This window comes from Maniola hyperantus, chromosome 2 (assembly GCF_902806685.2).
Source record: "Maniola hyperantus chromosome 2, iAphHyp1.2, whole genome shotgun sequence".
NCBI classification, from domain to species: Eukaryota; Metazoa; Arthropoda; class Insecta; order Lepidoptera; family Nymphalidae; genus Maniola; species Maniola hyperantus.
In genome coordinates, this window is record NC_048537.1 from 9,641,197 (window position 1) to 9,664,428 (window position 23,232).

At 34.7% G+C, this 23,232-nt stretch overlaps 2 protein-coding genes across 2 annotated transcripts; both read left to right on the forward strand.

Moving 5' to 3' along the window:
• The first annotated feature begins 7,394 nt into the window (after nt 1–7,394).
• LOC117994254 (circadian clock-controlled protein daywake-like) lies at nt 7,395–17,089 on the forward strand. Its single transcript, XM_034982149.2, is given in 10 exon segments — nt 7,395–7,565; nt 10,711–10,853; nt 10,855–10,881; nt 11,847–11,865; nt 11,868–11,916; nt 12,659–12,701; nt 12,704–12,752; nt 12,755–12,799; nt 13,588–13,737; nt 14,877–17,089. Coding segments are annotated over 10 exon segments (762 nt in total). The 5' UTR covers nt 7,395–7,483; the 3' UTR covers nt 15,032–17,089.
• Nucleotides 17,090–19,160: 2,071 nt separating this feature from the next.
• Nucleotides 19,161–22,873, forward strand: PIG-U (phosphatidylinositol glycan anchor biosynthesis class U). Its single transcript, XM_034982067.2, has 3 exons — nt 19,161–20,061; nt 20,587–20,858; nt 21,419–22,873. Exons 1-3 carry the CDS (start codon nt 19,298–19,300, stop codon nt 21,670–21,672), a joined length of 1,290 nt encoding a protein of 429 aa, XP_034837958.1. The 5' UTR covers nt 19,161–19,297; the 3' UTR covers nt 21,673–22,873.
• Nucleotides 22,874–23,232: the final 359 nt, after the last annotated feature.

Sequence of the window (23,232 nt, forward strand, 5' to 3'; positions counted from 1 at the left end):
AAAATAAGGGTTTGAAGTTTATATACCACTAGCTGATCTGCCCGACTTTGGGTGAAATTTGATATACTAATACATACATAATATGTAGTATGTAGCCTTAGTTCTGGATACAGTAGCTGTCTAATGGTGAAAGAATTACTAAAATCGGTTCAGTTGTTTTTGAGTTTATCGATTACAAACTTACAATCAAATCTTTCCTATTTATGTACGATATTAGTATACAGAAGTAAAGGTAAAAAAATAAGTAACGTTTCCAGTAAAAGCAGCATACTGATTAAATCACGTTGAATGAAGCTTGCTTGCATAATTTGGATCGTACTTCTCTCACAGATAAGTTTTTGATTACAAATATTTAGAATAGAATAGAATAGAATAGAATGTTTTTTTATTCATGTAAACTTTTTACAAGTGCTTATGAATAGTCAGGTAGTTTTAATTTACCACTGGTTCGGAATGCCGTTCCTACCGAGAAGAACCAGCAAGAAACTCGGCGGTTGCTCTTTTTAATTTTTCAATTTACAATGTTATTATACCGTACTATACAAGCCATTGCAGCCCCGTGCATTGCTGGAGCGAGTCAAATCCATGCTTTTTTATCGTTTACATAGTCTGCGACTGTATAATATGCTTTTTTTAGGAGCATACTTTTAGCATTTAAACTACCATGAGTGATTTCCATTCTAAATAATATCTGTCCCGGCTGTACTCACGTGTGTAGTCGACGTTAGCCCGACTAGTTTCAAACCCATACGGGGTCCTTTTTCAAGGGAGTCCGTTCGCGCACGCACCGCGGTTTTGACTCCGGCGTGTCAAAATCGCGGCGCGTGCGCGAACGGACTCCCTTGAAAAAGGACCCCATATGGGTTCGAAACTAGTCGGGCTAACGTCGACTACACACGTGAGTACAGCCGGGACAGATATTATTTAGCATACTTTTAACACATTTTTTAAACTTGTGTAAAGGCAAGTCTAAAATTGCTTGTGGAATTTTATTATAAAAATATTACACTCATTCCCACAAATGACTTTCCCACCTTCCAGAGGCGGAGCGCAGGAGTAGCAAGCTTATTTTTGTTTCTAGTTTGCCTATCATTGAGATCACTGATTTTTTTGTAACTGTGAATGTTTTGTCGTACAAAAATTATATTTTTGTAAATATATTGGGAAGCTACTGTAAGAATACCTATTTCCTTAAATATCTCTCGTAGGGAATCGCGCGGTTTTAAATTATAAATTGCACGTATTGCCCTTTTTTGTAATACGAATATTTTCCCAATATCTGCCGCTTTACCCCATAGCAAGACTCTGTAATCTCCGTATTCGTGAATCTATACACGAAAATTAAAATCTTCTTATAATTGAACAATAAAATCTATGAGCTTTAACCTAAAAATACAAATTACTTAGAAGTACTTAATTGAAAAACTTAGACTTAGATTATAATTTAAAGTTAACTAATTGAAAAACTTAAAACTTGTTACAATTTAGACAAAAAGTTCTAAGAGTACAAGGTAAGGTTATAAGTAATTTGGCATATAAAGGTCTCTTGTTGCTTTTAAATCTGACTGTCTAGCGTATTATCACAAATAGATGGGGCGTTCATGGCAGGATTTTTATAATACTAGTTCATGCTTGTGACTTCGTCCGCGTGGAATTAATTTTTTTTTAATCCCGTGGGAACTCTTTGATTTTCCGGGATAAAAAGTATCCTACAGATTTTCAACTAGGTATATCTATCAATGTAAAAAATCAGGTAAATCCGTTGCTCTATTGCGGTGTGATTAAAGGACAAACCAACAAACCAACAGTAGTGAGTGATTATCATATTTTCGCTCGCGTACCAGAAGTTGATCATAGTTTGACACAATACCACAGTATACTTATGGCATACCAACATTGCTGCATTACTTAATTAAAATTGCTATTGATAATATAATTGAACATTATAAAAAGCTATCCCAAATCTAACTCGCTCTAGTATAATGCTCTATTAACTAACACTCCCAAGAACGAACAAAACACAGAAATTGCCATCGACTACCACCTAAAATTACTAAATTAAAATACTTAACCACTTTACTTTCCTGCAGTACTTAATGGATAATATGAACAACACTCGAACGACAATGTTTGCAGGGATCATTAGGATTCCTATAAAACTCCAGCAATATCCTTAATTCCATTTATGATAATTAGTTTCACGGAATTGCCTTTAAACTGACTTTATACTTTGATATCAATCAATCCTAAATCGATTGACTAAGGCGGTTCTCTGTTTATGGTCGGTTGAATTCAAATTCATTGCTAAAGGGTTTTTCCCATCCCCTTTATTTTACTGTCATTTGATATCGATTTTAATTATTCTTGTAGTGTAGAACAAAGTGATAACTCGCGTTTCTCTGTGTATTAGCTTATAACTTCTAAATTTCTGAGTGGATTTCATTGCTCACCGTCATGTGCAACTTGTATCACTACATAATAAGTATTACAAATAAAATCCCCCATCGAGCTCAGTTTGTATTTGTATAGGCTAATTTCAGAAACTCCAGTACGGATTTTCATACGGATTTCCCCGATAGAAAGAAAAAAAAATTAAGAAGATAAGGGCTATAATTTAATGAACATTTTGGGGAAATAAGCTACCATTATGATGACTATTGTGAATAATTAAGTCGAAAAAAATCGACACATTTAAGAACTTTCGTGGTATGCACGGCGTAAAACGACGAAAACAATCTAAGTACCTACCTATTTTATTTTATTTTATTTTATTTTTTATTTATTTTATATCTAATTAGAACGGCAGTGCCACTTACACTAACTAGATGATTAATAATAAATTTAAATACAAATAAAGGTACAAGAAAAAAGACAAAATACAAAACGATAAAAGATCAAAGAATTTTGAATATGTACGCTGAGAACATTGAATGACATATTCATGCAATGCTCTCAGCGTACTTCAGTAACTCCCGAACCAGTATTATAGACCCATCATTAAATGGGCCCCATTGAGCATTATTATAGGAGGTAGGTACCTACAATGTTCCTCAAGCTACCCATGTGAAGCTGGGGCGGGTCAGCTTACAGCTAGTGTGCAAATGGAATGGTAATACTGCTGGACATAGGCCTTCATCAAACACGGTACTCCACCTTCCTCATCCACCCGCTCCCCGTCACCTTCTTCAGGTCATCGGTCCATCGGGTTGAAGGGCTTGATATGCCGGTGATAAGTTGTATAACATTCATAGATATAATATTATGTAGTTAAAATAGGTTAAAAAATACTTAGGACTATTAAATCTATCAAATATGGGCATATACATCAAATTTTTCATATGAAGAACAAAACACTACGTTTAGTCTAAACTACCTCTAATAAATATTCTTCACTATTGCTAACTTAAATATTAATTACTAACATCAGTACCCTTCTTATAAATGCGAAAGTGTGTTTGTTTGTTGGTTTGTTGGTTTATTGGTTTGTTGGTTGTTGGTTTGTTGGTTTGTCCTTCAATCACGTCGCAACGGTGCAACGGATTGACGTGATTTTTTGCATGGGTATAGATAAAGACCTGGAGAGTGACATATACTTACTTAGGCTACTTTTTATCCCGGAAAATCAAAGAGTTCCCACGGGATTTTAAAAACCTAATTCCACGCGGACGAAGTCGCGGGCATCAGCTAGTAAAACAATAAATTAACATTTGACTTAATTAAGATTATAACAAAGTTTATTTATCTATCGTCGTGGAACATGGATGTTGATATAAAGGGTGTCTCAAAAATGTAGTCGTACCTACTTGAAATATAAAAATAAAAGTCTAAAGTTTTGTTAATTAGGTATGTGCCTAACATCAAATGTGATCTGAGAAGAAACTAAATTTTTATTTTTGGAAAAGACCCAGTTTTAAATTACTACTTTTTTTTAAATCTGAAGCTAAATTTCAATCACCCTATTTTTCATTGCGACAATTAAAATGTATCTTTTATCTGTTTTACTTGTAAATACTTTATAATATATTGTTTCAATTAGGTATTTTTCATTTAGTAGGTACATAATTTAATACACGGAATTTAAGAACGAAGAGATCTGATTTAATAATAATATTTATGGTATGTTTAGTAAATTCTTTTTGGTCTATTTAACATAAATGGTTATAAAGTACCGTAACGATAGTCTCTATATATGTTAGCGAACTACAAAAGGCGACCAATATAATGTCGATGACCCGTTAGAAATAAACACACTCATTAATTTCTTAGTAGGTACTTACTTGTGACATGTGATTGATACACATAAATTGTCAAACATTTGTCACATGGGTTGTGTTCGAGGTCAATATTTAATTTGTTAATATTTGATTGTACTAGTTCTGTCGTTCATTACAAGCTTAGATCTCATTAGTTGTTGGTTATATGAATTATTGTATTTTGAGACCATAATAATGAGTACGTGATGAAAAATCTAGAATCAACTAGGTACTTAAGCTTTCATAGAATTAGATTTTGATATTATTATCTTATTTCGACTGTAATCTACGTGTGGATATGTTACAGAAGTACATATTCAGCTACCTATAGTAATAAAGGACGATTCCTGCACGTTAAATATATTTACAAAAATATAAACCGCAGGAAGCGTTATTACTTAATTATGGAGATAGAGATCAATTTCTTTTAGTATTTGTCCTCTATCTGTGTCTGTTCGCGCATCACGCTAAAACTGTTTTGTAATATTATGCAAAGTGGTAGATATAGGTATTTATAGCTAACAATAGGATTCCGGCAGGGGTTAAGATAGGGGAAGAACATTTTAATCGATTTTAGTTTATAACTCCGTCAAATCTGAACCGCTTTTGATAATTTTGTTTTTAATTAGAATGATAATATGATTTGTATAGTACGCGACAGGTCGAGATAGCAATCGGGGAGGGAACGCCCCGCAAACCCACACATCCCCCGCGCTAACCCGGTGTGGGCGAGCGCGGGTGACGCGAGCAGGTGTGCGGGGTGTCCCTCCACCTCATACCCCGATTGCCATATCAACTTGTCGCGGTCCGCGGACTATACATACCATCCGGATAATGCTTTGGTCTTTGGTGAAGATCTGGTGAATATTGTATCAGATGGACGTACACAATTCCTCAGCGGATAATAGCAAAGCAGCGAGGTGCTTAAAGAGACTGAACGATGCTTAAAAGTTTGTACGTACTTAAACATACTATATTTAATTTTGAAGGAAGTGGCTGATATAATCATTATTTCACATAATGGTAGAAGTTTTCTTGGAATAATTACGTGGTGGGGTATACCTACACTTCCGCATAAAACTCTACCAAGAGCACTTACGATTTGGACTCTTAGGTTAAACGATTGAGTAATATTAGCTGATGTTCGTGATAGTAGCCGGGACCGATAGAAGCCAAACTCTGCTCAAAATCTACGAAATTGACTTGGCTTGGCTCTGACAAACCCCGCTGAGAAGTTTCATAATTAATTCTACAGTAGTGGCGCGGCGGGAGGGTCAGTCAAATAATACGTAGTAAAGTTTAGCGCGATAACGCACGGTCGACTAGGTAGTCCCTTGTAGTCGCCAGGCAACTCAGTCGGCGGCGACCGTTAAAAGTAAGTAATTTATATGAAAGTTGCCGTGCGTATCCTACTAATATTATAAATGTGAAAGTGTGGAGGTTTGTTACTGAATCGCGCAAATACGGCTGAACGGATTTGGATGAAATTTGGAATGGAGATAGATTATACACTGGATTAACAAATACATTACTTTTTATCTCTAAAAATCAAGAAGTTCCCGCGGGATTTTGAAAAATGTAAATCCACGCGGACGAAGTCGCGGGCATCAGCTAGTTCCATATAAATTACAGGTTCTAACGGTCGCCGTTAACTGAGTTGCCGCGCGACTATAGTCCACCGTGCATAATGGCTCTAAAAGAATGTCTACACAAAGTTTGTTTTACAAGCGATAGGTAGGTACTTACTTTAAGTAGTCCGTGCTGATCCTTACAAATCGGCTGGGCAAAGGCCTTACAGAAAACGCCTGTGTAAATATTTTACGCAAATGTTTATAAAAACAACTATGCTTAATAGAGGCTAAGTATTTTTTTTTGAAAAAGACAAAACGATCAATAATTCAAAAACGAGCTCTTTTGTCCATAAATGTTTATGGTGTCATTTGATAGCATTTTCCGACCTCCTACAACCTCTCAAAGAGACCGTAACAGTTTACTAGAATCATGAGATAATATGATATAATATAAGTATATATTATGGTTTAAAAAACATTAATGCCCCGCTTCAAAATGTCTTTTTTATTTTAAATAATATATAAAAACAAAAATAAAAAATCATCTGTCAAAATCAAAACTGAGGACTTTCTAAGATTGGCTGTTTTGCGGCTTCATTGACTCTACTATAGTACGTTAGTACTATTATAATATGTTCTGTGACTATAGGTAGAATTTTGATATCTAAAGTATTGTAATGGAGCACTTCTAAGGCGCATTGCACACCGGCTTAATAGTGTGGAGACGAGGTAGGGCGCGCAACTCAAATAAAGGAAATGCTGGAAGTTTATAAAGTAAACTTCCAGCATTTAGCTGCAAGCGCGCGGCTTAGCGCGCCGAACGTTCTTTTAATCGCTTTTGTGTTTTGTATTCAGCATACCAATTTCAACCTCAAGTCAACGTATATAGTAACGCGTATATAGTATGCGACAGGTATAGATGGCAATCGGGGAGGGACCACCCCGCACACCCGCATAGCTCCCGCACCGGGATAACGGCGGACGAGCGCGGATTGACGTGCGGGTGTGCGGGACGTCCCCCCGCTTCATACCCCGATTGTCATCTCACGCTGTCGCGGACTATACCTAATAAAGCTGAGTTTACGGTGTTATCAAAAAAAAAATCGGGTTTACTTCACTCTGTAGAGTCGTTTGGATTTTTTTTTTACATACAGACTGTCAAGGATATTATTATTAAATACTAGATGATGCCCGCGACTTCGTCCGCGCAGTTTTTGCTGTTTTTTAATTCCCTGCAAACGCTGATTTTCAGGGATCAAAAGTATCTAGTAGGCCCTAGTATCTCTGTAGTCTATATTCTGTGCCGGTAAAAATAGTTTAACGGACAGGACGTGAAAACACACACACACTTTCACATTTTATATTAAGTAGTATTAGTAAGGTAGGTATAATATAATTAAGGAGTTATAAAAACTATAAGCAAGGTACGTTACGGTACAGATTTTGATTTTAATCAACACCTAAATAATGAGAATTGGGATTCTTTTTCCTATATATTCCACCAGCTAAGTAGGTAATGACTAAATGGCATTGAGCGAGGTTTATATTGATGCAATCTCAGCAACCGAAGAACGAAATACATAACCAGTTGTTTTGTGCCGCAAAGCGTACTAAACGCTCTGGCGGATAACCCGTCTTATACTGGTCAAATTTTATATTATGATTAAAATAAAAATGTTCTTACGGTCGCTTAGTTTGTTGATAGCTATAGTTTTGAATTGTGGTGGTGCTGTAGATATAGGTAAGTTAACTTTAAATAAATAAAAAAATGAAGGTATTTCGTCATATTTTAAGGCTTTTATTCATGTTGTTTGATTTAAGTAAATTGATCTGTACACTATCGCATAAAATGTACATTATAGGTAATATTTATATTTATATAACGAAAAGTTAACTGACTGACTGACTGACTGACTGATCTATCAACGCACAGGCCACAGCTCAAACTACTGGACGGATCGGGCTGAAATTTGGCATGCAGATAACTATTATGACGTATTGAATTTGTGTAGTCCACGCGGATGAACTCGCGGGCATAAGCTAGTAGGTAATATGATATTCGAAATTTCGCTTTTATTTTATTACCTAAATTCCAATCGAATAGTTGAAAGTTGTAACATAGTGCCTATGTATCTTGTACAAACAAATGTATAGATTCCTACAAAAGTAAGATAGAATACCTCTCTAATCTCTATATCCATGCTAATATTAGAAATGTGAAAGTGCACTTATGCCATAGGTAAGCGATTTTAACGAAATTTTGTACTTCAACCGCGCAAACGGATATCTATAGGCTACTTTTTACCTCGGAAAATCAAAGAATTACCACGGGATTTTAAAAAGTAAAAACCCTAAACCCACGCAGACGAAGTCGCGAGCATTATCTAGTTTAAAATAAAGTTTAAAAAGTAGGATGACGAGTTTTAAAATACATAAGTATAGTTTACCTAGGTAACTTCTTTTTTTATTTAGAAGTCCTTATAAATCTGCATAACGTCATCATCATCATCATGATCAACCCACCGCCGGCTCACTACAGAGCACGGGTCTCCTCTCAGAGTGAGAAGGGTTTGGCCATAGTCTACCACGCTGGCCATGTGCAGATTGGTAGACTTTACACACCTTTGAGAACATTATGGAAAACTCTCAGGCATGCAGGTTTCCTCACGATGTTTTCCTTCACCGTTAAAGCAAGTGATATTTAATTAATTAAAACGCACATAACTCCGAAAAGTTAGAGGTGCGTGCCCGGGATCTAACCCCCGACCTCCGATTAGAAGGCGGACGTCCTAACCACTAGGCTATCACAGCTTACACTGCATAACGTAGGTAATAATAATTATAATTAATAACCTCTTAAGTATGTTTTACGTTAAATACATACCACCAACTTAATTGATCTTTAACTATTATGTGAACTACTTACAGACGAATAGTTGTAGTATGATTTTCTCAACTTCATGTACGTTGCTACTTAGTTCTACTTTCCGTGCTGAATTCTGGATGTTTTTAATATATTTTTATATATTATGATAGTTTTTTTATTATTCCTACAAGCTTTAAAACTTTCAAGATTGAAATACGAAAAATATTTTGTACCTAATACTTTGTGAGATCGTGCGGAGTTGCAGACCTTGCTTTTAGGCGAACAAAGTCGAGGGCAACTGCTAGTGTTATAATAAATGGTTTATGTAATATTTGTAGATATATGTAAACAAAGGTCAGCAGTCAGTTTAATTTTATTTTACCTCATACCTATTTAAGTAGCTTATTATACTTAGTTTTTGTTTTAAGTATATGAACTGTCTGTAACTAAGGTAAATAATACGTACGAGTAGATAGCTATCTAGTGTACCTAGTGGTATCGAGCGGCATAAATGAAAAGCCCATATCAATATGTACTTCCTTACCTGTAAATCTCAACTACCTATAGTTTTAAGAAGAGTGGAGTACCACAAGGTAGGATTTTAGAACCCTTCCTTTCCCTAACTTACATCAGCGCCCACTCATCTTTGTGTTTATTATTTGCGGATGATACGACAATATTAATAAAATAGAAGTATGTACGGATATACGAACAAGACGCAATTGTAACGCTTTAGAAGATATAATTAATTGGCTTAGTAATAACTGAAATGCTAATGATTCTATTTAATAACAACATTTAAATAATTTTGATCTTCAAAATATCTGCACACTATTAAATTAGTCAAATGTTATGACCTCTAACTGACTGTATTATTTACTTCCATCTTTTTTGTACCAACGTTCTTGTAAAATCTATATATATAAAATTCAAAGTCCTGACTGACTGACTGACTGACATATATATCAACGCACAGCCTAAACCGCTGGTCCTAGAGACATGAAATTTGGAGGGTCTATTCTTTGTAAAGAGTAGGTATCCACTAAGAAAGGATTTTTCGAAATTCCACCCCTAAGTGGGTTAAATGGGGGATGGAAGTTTGTATGAAAGTCCGTCATTTTTCAAGTTATTTGCACGAAAATTGGTATTTGAGTTCTCGGTCACAAATGAAGAAATACGTGTTTCAGGATTTTTGGAAAATTCACCCATAAGGGTGGTAAAATAGAGGATGAAAGTTTGTATGGGAAAGTTTTAATTGTTGATATTATTATTACCGTGATATTAAGAAAGTAGGTTTTTTATGGAGGTGAGGTGTCAGCTAAGAAACGACTATGAGAAAATCCCCCCTAAAGGGGTAAAATGAGAGTTTCAAATAAGTGTCTAAATGATTTATTTATTTATTTAGTTAGGTGCAACTTGGTCATGTGAATCGGTAACTTCAATATCTAAAATATGGACTGGGCATTAGAGTTAGTCAGAACCTATATGGACCGCAGAATTTATTAAAAAAATTTAGCGAAAATATTTTGGAAACTGTACTTATCGTTATTGTTATAAAATATCTGAATTAGGAGATGTAATCATACGGAATCCTCTCAGGGCGTGATTTCCATTTGCACTTGACCATCTTTTATAATAAAATGAAACCTATTTTACGGTTTAAAGTCTGCCTTTGTCAAGGTTTTTGTGGTATTTTTATAATTATTGTGGTAACATACTATCTACCTGTGTCAAGATTATTAAATTATGTATTAGTATACTTAGTTTTGATAAAGATCTTAGTTATATGAAGGCAGATCTAAGGTCATCCGTACTAATATTATTCATTTATGTCTGCCTGTCTGCTAGCTTTTCATGGCCCAATTTTGATGAAATTTGGTATAGATTAAGAAAAGGTTTAACATACTACCTGTTTGTCTCGAAAAAATCGACACGCGATTTAAACAACAAAGTAAATCCATGTGAACGAAGTTGTGAGTATCATTTAGTAACTTTTCTTCAATACTGTTTTGTTTTTCAGAAAAATATTTGAAAGTATGTGCCAGAAACTCGCCCGATGTCAACGATTGTCTCATAGATGCCGTACAATACGGAATATCCGTGATGGCTAACGGCATAAAAGATTTGGAAGTACCCCCTGTGGATCCTTACGTCCAAAAGAACACTGCTATTGGAATATAAGAATAATCAAGTAAGATCATCTACACTCCACAATCCACACTAAAAATGATTAAATGATTAGATTATGACTAATATTATTTATGTGTAGAAGTGTGTCTGTCTGTCTATTCAGTTCCCTACCTAACTCGGCTTAGCCACCGAAACTTGTTTAGGCCTTTTTCGAGGTTTAACGACATAATGTATGTAAATAGCGGGTACTACTACCTACCTACTACGACGTGACCACGACACATGCAATTGGGTCGACATATTGATATTTTCAAAATCATCATATCGTGGGACGTACACTACCTGTTATTTACATTACATTGCGCCAAACCGTTGTTTAATTGATAGCCGTCATTCATCATAATTAAGTCTCTTGTAAACAATAATTTTCAATATGTACCTATTTCAAGCGAAATACCGGAATGACTCTCTATTTCAAACCATCAATTTTCTAAGATTAGATTGCTTGATAGCTTCTACAAATGATGATTATTTATTGATAAATAGATACTTAGTAAAGAACATTGTGGCTTTTTTTCGCGACAATTTACTTATAACGTTTTTCCAAGTTCCTTCCATTTTCTATTTGTTGTGTTTACGGCAAAGTAGGTATGATTGGTGTTTGTAGATTATGATCTTTATCTTTCTTTAATTTGATTATTATTTATTAATCCCCATCAAGATTCTTTAATGCCCGCCATTGCTTAAAAAATGATTTCTGTTAGGATTATAAATATTTCATTAATATTATCCCATCCTTTACATAATTTTTTTTACCGGTATCTAAACTGGGTATATTACGAGTATAATACTCATTTAATGCGTGATGACCCAATATCCCTCTTCATCTAGAGCGAGCTTATCTCTATTTGTAAATATTTTTTCGGGCCCTTACTCTTAGTGTAGACTACAGTCAACACTAAGAGTAAGTAGGTGTTTTATGTTTCATTCGATTTGTAGTTCAAGTAAGTACTTATCATTTCACAGGTACAAGTCAAATTGATAATAGAGATATTCGTGTGGCAGGATTGAAGTCTTCGACAGTCCGTGATGGCAGGTGAATATTAATTTGTTTACACTTCGCATGTGTAGTTTTTAATACGCTTTATATACACAATGGCAAGGACAATAATTAGTTACCTGCCGTGGAATATTACCGACTAAAAATATTATAATTAGGTATAGGTACTTATTCATTACATCCGTGGATTAAAAATCTTTGTGACAAAAACATTCTGAGTATTTACTTACTAAGTATTATGGTTTAACAACTGACTATTATGCTAATACCTAAGTTCAATTTATCCGACTTCAAAAGAAAGAGGTCATCTTATCGACCCGTATGTAATCATAAGTACCTATTATTACCGTGAGTTTGCACTGAATTATTTACGTAAAAACATAATAATTCTTGTATAGTCCGTAAAAAACAAGTGACTTCTTACGTGCAATTTTAACTCTATAGGTCAACTGTCAATTGTAAAAGGACTAATATCGTACTTTTGACTTGAAATTTGACACAAAAAGTTGAAATAGCGCGTGAGAAGTTATTTTTTACGGATTATACCTATACGGAAATTCATTAAGAGAAGTTATGAGATTCGGCACCTACCTGTCAAACATTACATACATGATTTTTGGTGCAAACCTCATAGTTATATGTACTATCTACATATTGTATGTATGTATTTATTATATATCTTTTTCCCCCATGTTCAAGCATAAGTTTACTTTTTTTAACTTTTTACTAATTATCTTAAACATTGAAATTGGTTTATATTTTTATTTAATTGTTAAAGATTGCGTGCCGATGAAGATAGTTTTCATCTTGAAGTGGATATGTACAAGCCCCGCCGTGTCCTGTGAGTGGAAAATACGAAGGCGGTGGTAGCTACATGCATTGAACATCACCGCCCGCGGCACTTATCACACCGACATGAGTAAGCCTTATTGGGCAGTTATGCCATCCTAGTCCCTAACTCACACTTCGCCACACGTGTAACTTTTCCTTCATCCTGACCTACCTATTGCCGGACCACTACCGAGCACGGGTCTCCTCTAAGAATGAGAAAGGTTAGGTATAGTCTATCACCGCTGGCCAAGTACGGATTGCCAGACCGTCGCCGTTTACAGTATTAAACTACTTTTGACATGACACAGACACAGCAAATATGTATTATAGCGAGTCTTTTCTCAGATTGTAGGTATAAGTCCCACAAATTGCTAATGCGCGTGGTCGCCATTTAGTGACGTCAGCACTAGACTGAAGTTTCGAGCTGATGGTATATTTTTATTTCGGCTGACGTCAAAATGACGTCATTTCGATGTTAATGAGACACGGTTCCAGCGCAATAGCAATTTGCGGGACTTATACGCGTAACACCTAACTCTAATAACTTAGAGAGCTCGGGATCGAACCCACGACCTCCCAAACAGGTGGCGGTCGTTTTAACCCAGCCCTAGGCTATCAAGACTTTATGTAACTTTTCTTCAATTAACTTTAAAATAAACAAATACTTCTTGGAGAAACGCTTTTAAGCGAAGAACTAATAATTCACATATTCTGGTTTTTCACTAGTAGGTACCTACCTAGAACGGTTCCAATACTTTATACCTACTTACCTTTTTTTCTCGGAGGAAGAATGCTGGTATGTAGTTATTCGTGAAGTAGTTAGGTACCTACTCAAACTCGTATGATAAGTACCTAATTAACGTGTCTTTATTCCAGCTGATCTCGTTTATACTTGGAAACTGGATGGCAAACCAGAGACTATTAATAATGACGTTTATGTGCGTATCAAGTCCTTCTACATGCGACCCGACGTCTCAAGTATGAAGATTCATTTAACTAATGATGCTCCTGAGAGTAAAGAATTAAGTAAGTATTATTATTGGTACCGAGGTGCATGATCGTTTCCATTAATAACTATCTAAGTCTAAGCAGAGATAGTTAATTATCTCTGGTATAAGTAATTAATATAAGGTACCAATATGAGCCTGTCAAATTGATTGTAAATTAAACAGTTTTTTATCATATTATCTCTAATAACTTCATCATCATAATCATAGTCAACCGTTAGACTAAGATCCCTTGTAAGAATTTGCACACACCACTATCTTGCGCCGCGCCGCGCCGCCTGAATCAGAGATAATTTAAATTATCTCTAGGCTGAAGACAGCGGCTCCCTGCTACTCGTTTGATGTTATCTGCCCATCTAGTGGAGGGTCTTCTAATGCTGCATTTTTCGGTGCAAGGTCGCCATTCTGGCACTTTGGGCCCCACGCTTATCGGTTTATGCCCTGCACAGTGCACATCGTCGCTGCAGACCAGATATAGTGCCACAGAGCCAAGGGATGATTTTAACATCAATGTCAAAATTACTTGATCAGTTTTATTATTTATATTTACGTCATTTAAATAAATAAATATTCCAATTAAGTATTCTAAAATATTCCATTTAAATATAATTTTGATGGAGACACAAACTTTTACTGGCGAGTGGTGACTCGACTCCCTATAATATAGTCATGGTGTTCGACACACAAAAAGTCTAAATAGTTACCAATCAAGGTCAAGGCTTTTCGAACAAAACTTCATACTTATTTATCGTAGGCGATATTACTGCCAGCAAAGTTCGTAACATTACGATGTTAGGCACCTATTTACTTTAATACATAAACCTACCTACTCAAATAGTCAAAATACTAAGTAGCCAAATAAAAGGTTGATAAATATTATACCGTGATTATACCTATATTCGCAACAGGTCGAGATGGCAACCGGTGCATGAGGTGGGGGACGCTCCGCACACCCGCACATCGCCCGCAGCGAGTTTGCGCGGGGGCTGTGCGGATATGCGGGGCGTCCCCATCCCGAATCCCATCGTGACCTGTCGCGTACGTACCTACTACTAGCTAGCATAATCTTTATGAACATTTCAATTTTGATAATTTTTGATGCAAAATTACCTAAGTAACTACCTAGCTGCCTAATTCATTGTTTTTATTTTCTTTCAGCTGAGCTCGGCGTGAGGCTAGTGAATGAAAACTGGAAAGTGCTGTACAGGGAGTTGCTGCCCTTTGCAATGCACAATTGGGATAAAATAGGTACAAAAGTAGCGAACAAACTTTTCCTAAAGGTACCTTACAATCAGTTGTTTCCCAATAACTAAATAGATTTTCTATTGTTTTCTTCTACAATTACCTTCTAGGTATTTAATTATTGTTAAGTATTATTTATTTTCCTTTTGTGTGCAATAAAGTTTTTATTCTTTTTTCTTCTTGTCAATAACATTCGATAGTTTCAACCATAGCGAGACCAATATGAATCTATGGTTTCAACATTAGCGATTTGTATAACCTAGTAACAAATGGTGTTGTGGGTAGAGCATGAAAGGACCGGCTGTACGTTACTGAGGTTAGGTATCTATGCGAAAAGGCTTTAATAACAGGAAATAAGTTCCTGTAAATAAAACCTTTTAATCCCAATTTTGGGGCCAATTTGCAAAGTTTACAACAATTATTTAGGCAGGTAGGTGTAAGATAGGCACTAAGAACTTAGATAGCTACTCAAACTCCTAGCATTTATTCAAAGTAGGTAGCTAGGTACCTACTATTGTACACTTTTTGATTGACTTGTTGAATTTGTAAGATAAAATGTAATGGTGATAATTTTATTAATTACGTAAACTTAAAATTAAAGCTACGAAGGTTCCAAACGCGCCCAAGTCTGAGAAGAGCACACGACAAACTCAGCCATACAATTACTTTTAGTTACCAGTGAACGACAAAGCTTAGAAGGCGCGTGTCCACAAACTCACGTCACATGGTTGTCCGTGTTTCATTTTTGCCATTTCATGCAACAGTGACCGCTGCCATAATTGGCCGACTAAAGTAGGTAACAATAACGGAGTTACAATCAAATTGCCGACGCGTGCGGTAATAGGGTACTTTACACTTTTTTGAAAAGTGTTTTAATTTGATCCTAAAGTGATAATAAACCACCAACTTAACATAAATTACAAAATAATTTTAAATACATATCAAAAATGCGTGACCGGCAGGAATCGCAACATAAATTAACATAAATTGTATTCGATTGATAAGTGCAATAAAAATGCAGTTAAATTTTGCATTTCAAATTTCACCACGAAAACGCTGCCCGCCTTTTTTTAGGTTCATGAGCCGTGATGACGTCACTTTGATTGATAGACAAAGGAATTTTCTTAGTGAAAGAGTACATAAAGAAGTACATTTTTGGAATTTAAAATGAGTAACTTACCTTTTCATTGGTGTGCAGTGTGCCTGCATGTGGAAATACTAGTGTATAAACACCCAATAAGTTGTGTATTCAAGTGCAAACAGATAAAAGTAGGAGAAAATTTTGTTTTAAAATTGCGAGAATAGTAGATGTAGTATGGAGCTAGTTACCTATATGCTTTTACGAACCGGTTTTCACTGCAATAAATGAAATATACAGTACGGGAACGGGAGTAATAATCTGTTCATGAATCTAAATGGCTATTATACCTACTATTACTACTTATTACTACTATACTATAAACGAAAACAAAGTAAAAAAAACTTAAATTAAGTAAGGTAAGGTTACATTACAACCACAAGATCGTGACGTCCCAGTCGGGATTCATCATAGCGGCTACAGCTTAGTACGTTTCGGATACTTGTAGAACAGATAAAAAAAGAATTCTTTAAAATTCATTATATAATTTTATAAGCTGAAAGTAACATTTTTCGATTGCTTATTGCTAATACTATCATCTTTATACATTTTTAGATTTTTTCACGCTTGGTGTGAAATACCCTATAACAAAAAGACACGGTACGGTAAAGATTTAGTTAAGTACACTGTTTATTTAGCGTACGGAATACTTCTATGCTTTATCGTTCACGAGGTACAGTCTAACTACGAAGTGAGAAAGCTCGCAACGAGTAGGAAACTTAATAGTTCAATGGCAACTTGTTCTGATGTTTTCTATTTGCATTAAGTATATTTTTTTCTGACCGACGGACGTTTTTTTAAAACTGAAAAGTGGTTAGTCAGTTTGATGTGATCATATTTTGTACTTTTCTAATGTGATACTACTTATTTGACCTAAGTTAAATAAATAATATGTAAATGGTGTAGCTTTCCTGGTTATATATTATTTTTTACTGTTTTATGCAACTACTTATGTGACTATAATAAAATGTTTAATTAGATACCTACCTAACTGTACTGTTTTATTTTCACCCAATTTTTTTTCAATAATTAGGTAGGTACCTACTCCAGAAATAAAAGTTGAATTAAAATTTGCCTTAAATATAATTTTAAATTTAGAATATTATTAACAAAACGTTATCTATACCTACATTTATTTAAACGATTAATTACCTATTTTAAACGAGTACCTACGTGTCGGGCGGCGGGCCACGCCGCACGCGCATTGTATGGTTACGTAGAAGTAATAAAGGTAAATACAGGAACGTTTGCTTTCTCATTCACACTAAAAAGAGAGCACAGATAAAGTTACTAATGTGCTAAACAGAGACGCAGCTAACCTATTTTTTGTCCCTTATCGTGTAACTGGTTTTTTTCAAGAATACATACAAGGAAAGCAACTTTAGTTGCAAAACAAACTTTGAGAATTATTCGTGGCGTAATTGTATTGCTCATTAGATATTTACTTGTTTTGACATAAAAAACGTTTAATACAAATATTGTTGATCGGTTAATACAGATATTGACTACTAAACAATGGTAATAATTGTCGTGTTATTCATCGTTACGTCGTGCTATTGCTATCTTATACGCGGTTACACAGTACTTCAATCTACCTTTATTACTCTATCTACGTATGGTTACGTAGTTGCCCTTCAACACCTACTAGCTGTTAATTTTACCCGACTAACATCTTCATCTAATAAGAAATTGTCAATGAAACTTGTACGACTCCAAGTACATTTTATAAGTTGGTCGACTAGTAGATACTCGTTAACTTTGTAAAGCCTACTGTTGTTTACTATAAATGAGGAGGTTTCCAGGCAACGTTCGCGATAATTTTCATAGATGGCGCTGAATACTTCCACCACTAAAGATGAAAAATAATACCTAGGTATATATCTCAGAATAAATCAGTACTATACGGGTTACAGGAAAATAGGACACGATCCCGTTAAGGGGTTATAGTACAGGACATTAGCTATCAAACGACCCCTAAAGTGCTTATGCAAAAGTGTACCTATCGTTTACGAGTTATTCATTTTTTTATTTTTTCTTGGTAAAGGGGTGATTGCCACTTTAAAAATTAATAAAAAAGAGGAACAATATATTTCATCAGTTTTTTTTTTATTTCTTGCTAGTATATATTATCCTTGTTACTAATAAACAGTTATAAAACAAGAAAAATCTTCAAGCATTTTAAAATTACAGCCCAAAAACTGTATTTGGGTTTATATTGTAGTTTTCGATTTTTAAATTTAATTCTTTGAATAACTTGCAAATTTTTTGTAAAAATTACTATGACACTTATAATAATAATAATAATAGTTTTTTATTTTCAGGCATAAAACAACCCATATACACATTTACAAATTACAATAAAATAAAATTTACATTATAAAACATACACATAAATCCTGAAAACTTATCCTGCGGATTATTTTAAAAACATTTACGTTTTGTTAGCTATCCATTGGTACAAAAAAATTACAAAAAAATCATAAAATCTAAAAAAAATTACACAACAAAGAGACCAGGCAGAAAATTCTAACAAATGCTATTACCAAAGAATTTAATGAAAAATCGTTGAAGATTATTTTTCAATGAGGTCAAAAGGTAATATAAAATCAGTGAACTGCGAGTTGGGCTCGCACACGAAGGGTTGCGTACCATCGTACAAGAAAATAAATAACACTTTTTTATTTTTTTTATTTTCATGGCGGCTATTTTGTAATTTTTACTATTTATTTGTTGTTATAGCGGCCATAAAAATACACATTCTGTGAAAATTTAATGTTCGTTCGTCCGTCTATCCGTCTGTCCGGCCGTCCATTTGTCTGTCAGTGGACTATAGTCCACTGACAGACAAATGGACAAATGGAGGATGAATGGATGTTCACATATATATGAACCTTAATAGGTAGAGACTTGAAACTTGAGACTTCCTCATTATACGTTACCCGCTTCGCGTTGGTCCCGATATACCAGGCGTGTGTAAAGCCTACATTACTCTTTGTCTTTGGTCTGTGTTGACAGATGACAGCTGACAGTTTTGATTTTGAAGTGCCGAGTTTTTGACAGATTGCTTTGACATTTTCATTGGAATTTGGTTGTTGATTGAAATTCGAGTAGGTATAATTTGAATAAAATGTTGATTAGACTTAGATTTTTGAATTAATGAATCTGAGAAGCTGGATTTTTATGTTATTGTTTTTGTCCAATGGCTTTAATACTGAAATATTTGGCAGCCGGCTTAGTAAGATATTGGCTTATTCACACGGACTATTGGCACACGATAGCAAACAGAGTTGAAATAGCGACGCCGCTGAACTCGTGGAAGAGGTTAATTGAGGGTGTTTACTTGTACGACCATGGCATAAATCCTTACGAAGGGGACTCATTTCACGAGTCGCCAGTGATGCTCATTTTATTTCACTTTCTGTTGAAAAAAGTACCATATTTATTACCAGTTATTTTTGTCGTATTGGACGTACTAACAGCTCATATTCTGTACATGACTTCTAAAGCATTCATACGAATATTTAAAGAATCGCAAGACAGGGAGAAAGGAGATGTTGCAGAGGATTCAAAGACAATGCTTTTGAAAGATTCACAGTTGAATGAAGTCCCTAATTATGTTCTTTCTGTGTATTTGTTCAATCCGTATTCTGTGCTGAACTGTGTGGGGATGACTACTACAGTTATACAGAACTTGCTTCTTGCTATATCACTATGGGGAGCTTCGAGTGGCCAAAGAATTTTGGCATGTGTGTTTATTGCTCTGGCCACTCACCAGGCCCTGTACCCCATTTTGCTAGTTGTGCCAATATCTATTTTACTAGCAAATGTCAACCAAGGATGCAACAAGTGTTCATACATAAGAACACTTCTAGTATTTGTGGTGTGCTGGGGATTCTGTATATTTCTATCTGCCTTCATAATGGATGGATCATATGATTACTTCTATAATACATATGGATTTATGTAAGTGCAAATAATATTTTATTTATTTACGTAATTCATCACATTCCTGGCAACCTAGGACTGCTTATTTTTCTGAACTAATTTGACAGCCCATTAGTTTTACTTATGGCTGATATCCGACATCTGCAATTGGTTAAAAATAATCCTAAGCTACTTTGGTTTAGAATAAGTACTTTACTTATAAATACATAATTCATCTTTATTTTGTTTTTTTTTCATTAAAAATCATACCTAATCACCCTGTTAGGGTATGGCAAAAATTATAACTTAAAAAAATATTAAAGACATTAAAACTGAGATCTATAGAGTGCACTTTGACTTTGCTCAGACTTAAGATTGAGTTAAAACTAGACAGATTTATGTGAGAGATATAACTCTGTCTCATTTTAACTCTGTGTTAAGTCTAAGCTAAGTCAGAGTGCGCTCAATAGACCTCACCCTTAGTCTTACATTAATACTTACTAACTACAGTCAGTTAATAGCATGCCAGTAAAACTCATAACATTTGACCTTTTTCATTTTCAGACTGACAGTGCCAGATTTGAAACCAAATATTGGCCTCTTCTGGTATTTCTTTACGGAGATGTTTGAGCACTTTAGATTACTCTTTGTGTGTGCATTTCAAATCAACGCATTGGCTCTCTACCTGGTGCCGCTTACACTTAGATTTTACAAGGAACCAGTGCTGCTAGCTACAGTTCTTATTGCACTGTCTACTATATTCCGATCATATCCATGTGTTGGAGATGTTGGATTTTACTTGGCACTATTACCTTTGTGGAGACATTTGTTTGTTTGTAAGTATTTTTAACATAGGTACATTTTAATTTAAAAATAGTTTTAATTTTATAATGAAATGTTTTTCATAAGTTGCTATTGACAAATTACAAGTACCTTTCTGGTAGGTATCACTGAATCCAGAAATATTATATTTCACACAGTACTTTAATACCTGACATTATTGAGAAAGGAGAAGAGGGGGGAAGGGGGGGGGGGGGGTTCCTGGCCATAAACCTACACAGAAATAGAATCCAATAGCAAACAGGAATGTGAAAGCAGCAAGTGTGAAATTTTTTATTTTAAGTAGTACAGAAAAATAGTTTTGAAAGAAATAACGAAAACAAGCACAGCCATCACAAAATTTTAAACTTTTCAATTTTTCAAATCAAACGCTCAATAAAAGCGCAAAATGTGTGGGACTTCAGGGAGGGCGGGGAACTGTCCTCTTGCCTATGGCTAATAATGTGATACATATCTACCCCGATTTAGTAGAATTTCATCCATTTTAGTTCAAAAATTTGCCAAACATTAACGAAAAATAGGTTTGTATTAAACATGTGAAATACTTATTTTTCAGTTATGCAGCAGAAATTCATTGTGGGCTGCGCTTTCCTAATTACATCAGCACTTGGACCAACAGTCTGGCACCTGTGGATCTATTCAGGATCAGCAAATGCAAACTTCTTCTTTGGCGTAACTCTGTCCTTTGCGACTGCACAAATATTCCTCATTACAGACTTGTTATTTGCACATATCAAAAGAGAATTTACGCTCAGAAATGGATCATCGCGGCAGGTTGATGGAAAACTAGCCAGACTGGTATTACGATAATTCCTTCATTTTCTGTTAATGAAGGTATAAAATAATCATAAATAGCATTTAATATATTTACTGAACAAACACAAAGTATTTAAGAATTCCATTATGGTTATAGAGATTTCATTAATAGCAAATGGATCAATCTGCTCTGTAGTTACAGTGTGATGCGTAAACAGACACAGGCAAAATTAAAAAAAAAGCTATTTTGGACAACAATAGTAAAGTTTCCTCTGATTCAAATTTTACAATTACAGTTTTATCGTAAGTCTATACTAACAATCTACTAAGATAGTGATATATATGTATTATAATAGTTATAGTTTTATCCAAAAAATTACTAACCTTAACGAAGTCGTACCTACTATTATAATTCATTAGAGCCTCAATAGCTCAACCGGTATAGGAGTGGACTGAAAACCGAAAGGTCGACGGTTCAAACCCCGCCCGTTGCACTATTGTCGTACCTACTCCTAGCACAAGCCTGACGCTTAATTGGAGAGGAAAGGGGAATATTAGTCATTTAATATGGCTAATATTATTTATAAAAAAAAAAAAAAAAATTGTAAATATCTTGAATGGCTGGCTGCTTTGTTTTGTCTAAGTATTGAATTTTATTTTTTCCAACTTAATATTTGATTTTGTATGAACAAACATTCAGTTCTATATCTATAATATTGTTATAATTACAGAATCACAAATAAGTTTCGCGAAATTGTGCAAATACGTTTTTATATTAGTAACACTGGCGTACATTCCATAGAGGCAAAAAGACATTGCCTACACTTTTAGTTTATAAATAATTATTATAAGGTCTACTTAGAACTGTTCATACAAAATTAGCATAAATGTGTTTATTTTCAGTCAAAACTTTTAGAAGCGTACGTCTGTAAGTTATTCTTTTAATAATTATTTTAGTGATCTATGTAAAAAATATATATCACTGAAAGGAGATGTTTCAAATTGTACCACATTTATTTATTATCTATGACGGAGCATAACTATTATACTGAAACACATAATACTCGATCAAACATTTTTTCGATCAATAACCACTTGCATTACTTTATTTGGATTACCATAATGTTTTAATATAATAAGTTAAGAAAGGTTGTACCTAATATGAAGAAAGTACGCGATTGTGAGGTCTAATTTTAAATGAAGTAAAATAAACTTACTTTAATTTATTGACGTCAATAAAATGTTTAATTTTTAAGTATGCTTTTTCATTTCTAATAGTTTTTCTAATGAAAAAGCTTTTAGGATGAATGAATATGGATTAAAGCCTCAGGAGTCAGGAGGCGGAATGAAATTGGAAATGTTGTATGTATAGTTCGTAGTAGCGACAGTTCGAGATGGCAATCAGGGTATGAGGCGAGGGGACGCCCCGCACACCCGTACTTCACACACGCTATCCCGCGCCGGTTAGCGTGGGCGTCTCCACCCCGATTGTCATCTCAACTTGTCGCGTACTATAGGTAGGTACATAAATGTCGCTCAGTGAAATGAAAATTTGAAATTAATTTATGTATGAAATGTATTTATTTTTGTGTAGTACAAGCCTTGTTCGTCCAA